Raw genomic sequence first — 8,871 nt, forward strand, 5'->3', positions numbered from 1 at the left:
GCATGCGAAAGTTGCACAGTGAGTAAGGAAGAGCATAGAAGAATTGATGCATTTGAGTTATCATGTTGGAGACTATTGAAAGTACCATGGGCTGCCAAAAGAACCAACAGATATATGTTGGAAGAAGTACAACCAGAGTGCTCCTTGGAGGCCAGGATGGCCAGACTTTGTCTCTCATACTTCAGACATATTGTCAGGAGGGACCAGTCACTGGGCAAAGGGATATCAAGTTTGGTAAAATGGAAGGTCCCAGCAAAATGGATTGGCAGGGTGGCAGCATCAATGGGCTCTCAAGCATGGCAACAATGGTGAAGTTAGCCCAAGACGGGGCATTGTTTCGTTCTGTTTTGCATAGGGTCGCTATGAGTTGGTGCGGACTCGATGGCACCTAACAACATAGATGTAGCATGTTTTACCCAGTCATTCATCTGTTGATGGATATTTAGTTTGTCCATCTTTTGAATATTGTAAATAAGGCAGCAATGAACACTGGTGTAGAAGTCTAGGTTTGAGTAGTAACAATACTGTTACTACTTAGATATGCATGGGTGTCAAGCAGTGTTGATATTAGGGTTTCAGTTCACACATGCACAGGTTTGTTTCAAGCATGTGTAAGACAGTCTATGATCAGTGAATGGCTGCACATAAAATCTCAGTAATTGACTCATTAGGAAATGCCATGGAAAGAAATGATTGAGAGCTAATTATCATAATCTTAGCAAAACTCAGTATCATCTTCCCATACCATTGAAGCATTGCAACAAGTTTACAGGAAAGCTGCCCACATGGGCCAAGCAATTTAAAGAAGGTTGGAAAGACCTTAAAGATGAACTTGAGGCAAAGGCCAGCTCAGAATGCATGGCAACTTTTTTTGGAGATTCCAAAAGGGTAATCTTGATATTTTCTCAACAGACAGTAACAAGGAGTTACTATGAAGGTTTAAGAATATTCACTTTTTCCGTCATAGTGGCACTTACTGATTTTTGAGTGGCATTAAGGACTGTTCTATGAGAATATCATTGGGAAACCTTACCCCATCTACCCTATAGCCTTGATCTTGCCCCTTTAGATCTTTTGTTCTCAGAACTCAACATTTCAAAGGAAAATGATATGAGTCCCAAAGCTGCTGTTTAACATGGTGTCATTTGAGGAACACAGAATTAATTCTCGGGGGAATGATTATTGTTAGGTGCCAGTGACTCACACTAACCCTATGTGCAACAGAATGCTGCAGTTAGAGATAGAAACACCACCTTCAGATGTATATATAGACTTAGATGGGGAGGAGGAGTATGTAGAAAACCAACAGCTTCACTTTTTTTTTTAAGTTTCCTCTCCTCTGATTTTACAATAGTACTTTTTTTCACTTATCTTCATATACCTAGGACTGTAATTTCTGGGTCATGTGGTAATTATATTTTTAGTTTTTGGAGGAACGGCCAGCTTTCCACACGACACTGTTTTCCACAGTAGGTGTACCATTTTGCATTTCCACCATCTATGGATGAATTCTAATTTCCCCAAATCCTCACCAGTTTCGTTTTCTAGTACTTGCCATAGTGGGAATGAAATGGTATCTCACTGTGGTTTTAATTTGCATATATCTGATGACATTGAACATCTTTTCATGTGTTAGGTGGCCATCTACCCATTCTTTTTGCTTAAATCTCTATTCAACTTCTTCGCTCATTTATGACTGGGTTTTTGTTAAGTTGCCTAAATTTCTCTTTCTACACTGAGAATTTTTAACAAAAGGGAGCCTTTCTGTTTCAATTGAGATGACTGTTTCTTTTCCATTATTCTATAAATGTGATGTTATACGTGCATTGATATTCTTTTATCAAGTCACCCTTAGATTCCTGGGATAAATATCCCAGTAAGTCATGTTATATAATCCTTCCATAAGCAATTGGTTTCCATTTGCTAGTACTATGATGATGTATTTTGAATCTACATTGATGAGGTTTATTATACTGTAACTTTGTTTGTTCGTGGTATAACTAGCTTTGGCTTCACCATAATATTGGCTTCACTGAAGGAGTTACATTGAAGGAGTTAGGTAGGGTTCCCCTCTCTAGTAGAAAAACAATGGGAATTTAAAGAGATGTTTTTTTTCTATCTCCCTTTTCAATAATCTTGGGCTTAGTTATTAAAGTCAGAACCCTGAGTCTCAGTTTTCTCAAGTGTACAGGGAAATACTTCCTCAAAGAATTGTTTAGAGGATTAAAAAGGATAATAAGCCCAAAGGTCTGCTACCAGTGTCTCAGTATATTTGGTGAGCCTTTTGCCTTCGGTTCGTATGGTGATTACAGAAGCTATTTAGATAATACTTTTACGAACAGTTAAAATTGTGAGTGGTAATGATTACGAAACAGTTTTCCCCACTACCCTCCTCCCCTAAAAAACACACAGTAGAATCAATCCTCTATCAAATACCTATAATTATATTCTGCAAAGGATTACAGATCCAATGAATTCCCTAATGGTGTAGTTTTCATCCTCTCATACTAACAGATAAACACACATACATTCTCTAAGCACAAAGCTTATATTCACAAATAATTTTTTGTTTAAAGACAAAAAATGCCAATTAATAATCACAATGGGAATTTAGTTATTTAATGCAACCACTAGTCTAATATACTGCCCATAAAATTTAAACAGTTATATCACAAAACCAGCATCATATTCAGTGGACATGCATTAATAATAATCTATACAATTTAACATTACACCAAAAGAGGAATTGAATAAAAAAAACTTTAGTACTTTTTGGTGATTTTGAAATTTCATGGCACAGATTACCAAAAAAACTGTAAAAGCAGGTTTTAAGTATTTTCAATAAAATGGTAAAAAATTGGGATACATTTTTGACATTTTCAAACTGGGCTGAAGATTTAAAACATTAAGCTGGCCCCAATTTGTCAAAATTGACAGATAAATATTTACATATACTAGACACGTTTTAGTTACAATGGTACTGAGTAACTGACTATTCTTTCCTATCAAATACCCTTTGGGGGTTAATTTCTCAATGCAAACATGTCTTTGTAAATACTGTGATAATATTAACTTGGAAACAAATGCATAATCAGGACAGGGATGAAAAATAATACACAAGTCAATTTTTCTGACCTGTCAGCGTACAGTCTTCTGGCTCCCAAACACATAACACTGTCCCCCAATATAAAACTAATGAAAGAGTAGAATGACTTTACTAGCTGACATTCTACAAAATTATTTTTCACTACAAGATAGGACTAAGCTCAAGCTTTGTTAACTGCAGGGCTTCAAACTGATCCATTCCTGATAAATTCCCAGTTGAGAATTTGCATTTCCACCCCAGATACTGGTTGGAAATGCAAATGATCAGCAAGGGTTCAAACGGGAATGAACGAGCGTAAGGCCCTGATTAACCTCCATCTCTAGAGTATAATGAGGAGAACACCCAATTTATGAACCGACATAGCAGCCCAAGATGTTAAAGGTATTTTTCAAACAGAAGCAAACTTCTTTTGCCATTGTTAAAAGATTTCTATGTGGGAAGCACTGAACATATCTTGTACTTTTCATCAGGCTAAAGTGCAAAATATCTCCATATCTCTGGTATTTCAAGAGGCAAAAGTATCAAAGACACATAATAACTGAAGTGACAATAGAACTAGTACTTTAAAAAAAAACACTCTTTAAATATATATTTGAAGACTACAAATGACCAATTTAATTTTCCTTTCTTCAGTGAAATCTGTTTAAGCATCAAGTTCTTATAGAACCTGAAGTTTTGATTCTCTTCCCCAGGATCAGAAATTCCAAAATGAGTACCAGAAAAAAAAAAAAAAATGAAAATAACATTGCATGACAATGGACACTAACTTCATAAAGAACCTCTTCTTAAAATGAGATATTATGGAAGAAAATACCATGAAAATAATAATCCTATGAGAATCATTTTTTAAGCACAGTAAATTTGAGTCTTGGTCTTCATTAAGATCCTATTGTTTATATAGAAAACTATAAATATACAAGACTCTGGGAGGAAAAAAGTCAGAATACATATCAGAATACAGAATACATTCTGAAGGAAGGCCTAAAAAACATTGGGGTAGAAGGAGACCTGGATTTTCACTTCAGAATACAGAACTATGAAAAATTCCTGGGCCAAGAGTCCTCAAAAATGGAACCACACTTTGAAAAAAACACAACTTAGACTTTTTCAAAGGAAATAAAAAAGTACTGAGTAATCACAGTCCCTTTCCAACAGGAAATTTTAAATTAAGGGGAAAAGATTCTAATAGTGTAAACTAGACTGGCTCAGAAAGAAAACGTTATATCAAAGATTCTGTCCATAAAATGAATGATGGTGCCATCTTTTAATATTAAAGAACGAGGTTATAAAAAGGTTCATTTTCAGAATTGCTTTTCATAAAAGCTCATTTGTGCTCTTTTGTGGGTGCATAATAAAGTTCCATTGGTTTGTTCACTTTCCAGTATTTCTCACTGACCAATTCCAAAGAAAATGAGCCATTTAATACCTAGAAGAAAAAAGAAAGCATTATGAAATCTGCTTGCACAGTGAAAAACAAAAGCCAACAATCATTTTTTTATTCCTTAAAAAAAAAAAAAAAGCCATACATTACACTGTTCTTAAAGATCAGTCAGCTACCCTGTTGCAAATTATCTTTCTCTGAAGATGATATCTGGACAGTCTGTGTATTCTTGTTGGTGCCACCCCACCACTTTCCAGAGGGAAAGTCTCAGAAGGTCACTGTGTTCCCAGTTTCAACGCCCTATTTTACACAGAAGTCTGGTGTGGCACTGTGGGTTAATACACTGGACTGCAGAGTTGGTTTGAACCCAAGATCAGCAATTCAAGCTCACCTGCCGCTCCTTGGAAACCCTATACAGAGTTGCTATGGGTCAGAATCAACTCAATGGCATTTAACAACAACAACATCGTTTTATATACTTACAGTGAACTGGCCATTAGCTGTTGCTATGTAAATGGTATACTGCTTCTCACTGGCTGTATCAAGGTTCATCTGGTTTGATTCGCCTTTGCTTCGAAGTTCTTCTAAAGCAAGCCTCACAGCCAGGTACTTGGATAAGTGATCAACAGTAGCATTACCTGAAGTCTTTATGTACCTACAAAAATAATTTAAAATTTTAATTTCTAGAGTAACTGATCAAAATGTATGTATTACTGCATATGAAATTTCAAAAAGGTAAAGCAAAATGCATCAAATGTTTTTATTACATAAAAAAATTATGTACTATCTAAACATTTCTTATTGAAAAAATGCAAAAGGGAGGAAGAATATAACTCATGATTACCAGAAAGATCAAAGCTTTCCCTACTTCATTATCCATAAAATGCAAAGTAACATGACAAAAATAAAACAAATACACAAAATACTGAGGGAAGAGAGAGAACAACAACCCTTTCCAGCCCTAATGATCAGAATTCTGCTGTGTCTAAAAGCGGCGAGAGGAATAATAAGAGTGTGAAGATACTTCTTACTGTCTAAGAATTAACCAAATTCCTGATTTTTAAAAAATTGAGCACAGAAGTACTAGTTTGGGACTTTTTAAAAGTACGGTATCCCATTCAGTGATTCACTCAACAAATATTTGATGCTCTTCTGAACTCAATGGCAGGAATTATACTGGAGACATAATATTAAAACAGCCCTTCTTTACATCATGAATTACAGTCTAATGACATCCTAGTATCATTTATAAAGAATTTAAGCGATCCTCTCCCTCCCTCCTCCTCTAGGAGGGTCACTTCTGTCAGATGTGCAACAACAGGTAGAAAGCATGAAAGAAGAAGAAGAAAACGATCATCGAGGCAGTCAGAACAGCCAAATGACCCTGGCAATCAAAATAGAATGACAACTATTGCCTTACTTTTTATTCAAAATTTCCTGAACTCCCAACAGGATATTCAGATAGTCACACTTACCTTGTCTGTGCACTGTCATCTTTTTCCATAAGTGTGGGATGAGGCCTGAACACTAGCTCAATTTCACTAGCACCATCCATGACTGGATCAATTGCCACTGTTGCATTGTTATTATCAAGCTCAAGCCCAGAGTCGTCAGAAGTTTTGGTCCGTTTGTTACTAGGTCCTGCTTCCTGATTGCTGTGTGTGGATGCATTACTGCAGTGTGAACTATCACCATTATCTTCTGCTCCACTACCATTTTCAATCTGTTGTTTTTTGCCACGCTGTAGTCTAGATAAGGAAAAGGGTGGGGAGGGGGGTTAGTTTACATGTTGCATAAAATTCACATTTAGCCATTTTCAACGCATCAATTTTGAAGCATATTCCTACTGAAGATTAAAATTAGAAATCTTGGAATCTGGATTTGTTCCAACCTGTTTGTTGTTCCTCAGTGCTGTCAAGTCGGTTCTGACTCAGAGCAACCCTTTACAGGGTTTCCAAAAAGCGGCTGGTGTGTTACCACTGACACTTTGATTAGCAGGCCAGCTGCTTCTCTTACAGCACCACACAAGAACTCCTAGATACCCAAAAGTCTAAAGACATGTGCACACAAACATCTGAATGATTTAAATAAATTTTTATATTCCCTTAATCGTTTTCTTGAATAAAGACTATATGTATTGCCAAATCCTTATTGTTTTGATAAATTTCCTTTGTTGTAAGATTAGTAAGTCTAAATAAGACATGCTTCAGATGTTATTCTTAAGTACCATTGAATCATTTCCAACAAAAAGCAACCCAGTATTAGGTCTCTAAGGAGTAGCTGATGGGTTTGAACTGCTGACCTTGTGATTTCTTGTCTAGTGATTCTCCTACACAAAGCCACCCCAGGACTTCAGATAGAGAAAGTGAAAAGATCTCTGGATATTTATGCCATAAAGAAACAATATTTAAAAGAGGATTCCCTGCCCAAGCCCTCTCAAAATCTGCTACTGCAAGCTGAATGATGACAATGAGATGTTATCTAAATAATCAACCTGGACACCAAATCAGTAACCAGCCAGCGCATATGCTAAAACCAATGACTAACCAAGATACTTGGGTATATAACCTCATTTACTCTTTAAATCATCCCTGCCATGCAGAAACATCATTTTCTAGGTGAGAAAACCACAGAGTGAGATCCAAGGTTAATTATTCAGCCCACAGTTATACCATTAGTATAGTATATAACGGGCCAAATTCTTTCCACCATATTACTTGACTCTGCCTATAAATCCAAGAAAAAAGGAGACACACATGATGAGAAAGAAATATGCACATCTAAGAATTATATATTATTACATGTTTGTTTCCAGAATGAGGAAATAATATCCCTCTGCTTAGGAAAGATGCTCAAGGGTGGCTTGGCCCAGATGATAGGAGTTGAGGTTGTAAAGAAGTGGTCACAATCTGGATACGTTATGGAAAGAGCTAAAAATGCTTATTTGTTCATAGATTTGAATACAGGATAAGAAAACAAGGATGCAACTGTGTCAAGTGCTGCTTAAGTAAACTGTAGCCTTGAGAATTAATTAGCCATTAGATTTCACCATGTGGAAATGTAAGTTTGATAAGGGCAATGTGGTGGGGTTATAAGGATAAAGAATGAGAGGCAGACAACTCTTTCAAGGAGTTATGCAATAAAAAATAACAGGGGAAGTATAATGGTAAGTGTTGGGAAAGTGGGTTCAAGATTCCATTATGCCTAGAGGCATGAAAAGGGTAATTATGCAAGACTACTGTATATTACTGCATGCCAAAATGGAGACTACACAACAAACAAACCCCAACACTCTTTGGACCTCTTTCACACGTTACCTGTTCATGGCCTGTATCTTCAGTCCTTCCTCAATGCTGTGACTCAGTGCTTGCTGATTATTGTGCTTGTTAATCCTGGCTAATACTCTTTCTTGGTGAGCTTCATACTCATCACGACTTGGATAAATTTTGCTGATGAGGGCATCAAAGTTTGGGTCTGGCCTTAGTGATCTTTTCGAAACTAGTTTTTTACGACAGGTAGGACATTCTTTGTTGCTAAATAACAGGGGAAAGAAAATGCAAATGACACCAGTATCTGTGGGCTAAAGACAAAAGTACCCAGCTTATTAAGCACTGTTGAGTTGATTCCAACTCACAGTGACCCTGTATAGGGTTTCCAAGGAGTGGCTGGTTAGTTTGAACCGCTGACATTGTGGTTTAAACCAACCTTACAGTGCAATGCTTTATCCCACAGTGCCACACCAGGACTCTGGATAGTTAGCATCTTTACTCTGATGCTTTCATGAAAACCCAGAAATTCACACCGACTAGCCCTGGTTGATTTTTTTTTTAATATGACAACTGGGTAAAGAGACACTCTAATACAACTTTCCTATAGAGAAAAATTTGATCATTTATATATATAACCATTTTAGAAAAAAACTACCCATTACTATAAATTAATATTATTGTTTTCTTGAAGTAGCACATTTATAAGAATACTATATTTTATATACTTTAGTAGAAACAACATGGTTTCAAGCGAAACCATTCAACCATTTGAAAACAAAAATTCTCCAACAAAAATTTTTGGAGTTAAAACCAAAACAGTAGAAAACTGTCCATTTCTTAATCATATACATACAGATTATAGATTGTTAACCCCATACACAGCCCAATCCTGGTATACTATACGTAGGTACCTAGTACAATGAATTTCAACATACCCACTTCTGAGAGCTGTGATAATGCAGTCTGCACAAAAACGATGTAAACACTCCTTTGTAGTCATGGTGTTCTTCAACATATCCAAACAAATTGGACACATTAATTCACTGTGTAGACTTCGAGGTGAAACCACGATTTCCAAGCCATCTGTTATTGCCTCCTGTAAAAGAGTCACTTTA

The 8,871-nt window shown here is 36.3% G+C and overlaps 1 protein-coding gene across 1 annotated transcript in view; it reads right to left on the reverse strand.

The window, feature by feature from the left end:
- Positions 1–3,541: 3,541 nt before the first annotated feature.
- RNF2 (ring finger protein 2) overlaps positions 3,542–8,871 on the reverse strand; it is a 50,378-nt gene continuing 45,048 nt past the window's right edge. Inside the window, exons 3-7 of the mRNA XM_006872706.1 lie at positions 8,692–8,852; positions 7,805–8,020; positions 5,963–6,235; positions 4,971–5,142; positions 3,542–4,532 (exon numbers count right to left, since the gene is read on the reverse strand). Of these exons, the coding sequence (XP_006872768.1) occupies positions 4,431–4,532; positions 4,971–5,142; positions 5,963–6,235; positions 7,805–8,020; positions 8,692–8,852 (924 nt within the window). The 3' untranslated portion in view covers positions 3,542–4,430. The remainder of the gene's footprint in view (positions 4,533–4,970; positions 5,143–5,962; positions 6,236–7,804; positions 8,021–8,691; positions 8,853–8,871) is intronic.

The sequence above is a fragment of the Chrysochloris asiatica genome, unplaced genomic scaffold (assembly GCF_000296735.1).
Source record: "Chrysochloris asiatica unplaced genomic scaffold, ChrAsi1.0 scaffold00210, whole genome shotgun sequence".
Lineage (NCBI taxonomy): Eukaryota > Metazoa > Chordata > Mammalia > Afrosoricida > Chrysochloridae > Chrysochloris > Chrysochloris asiatica.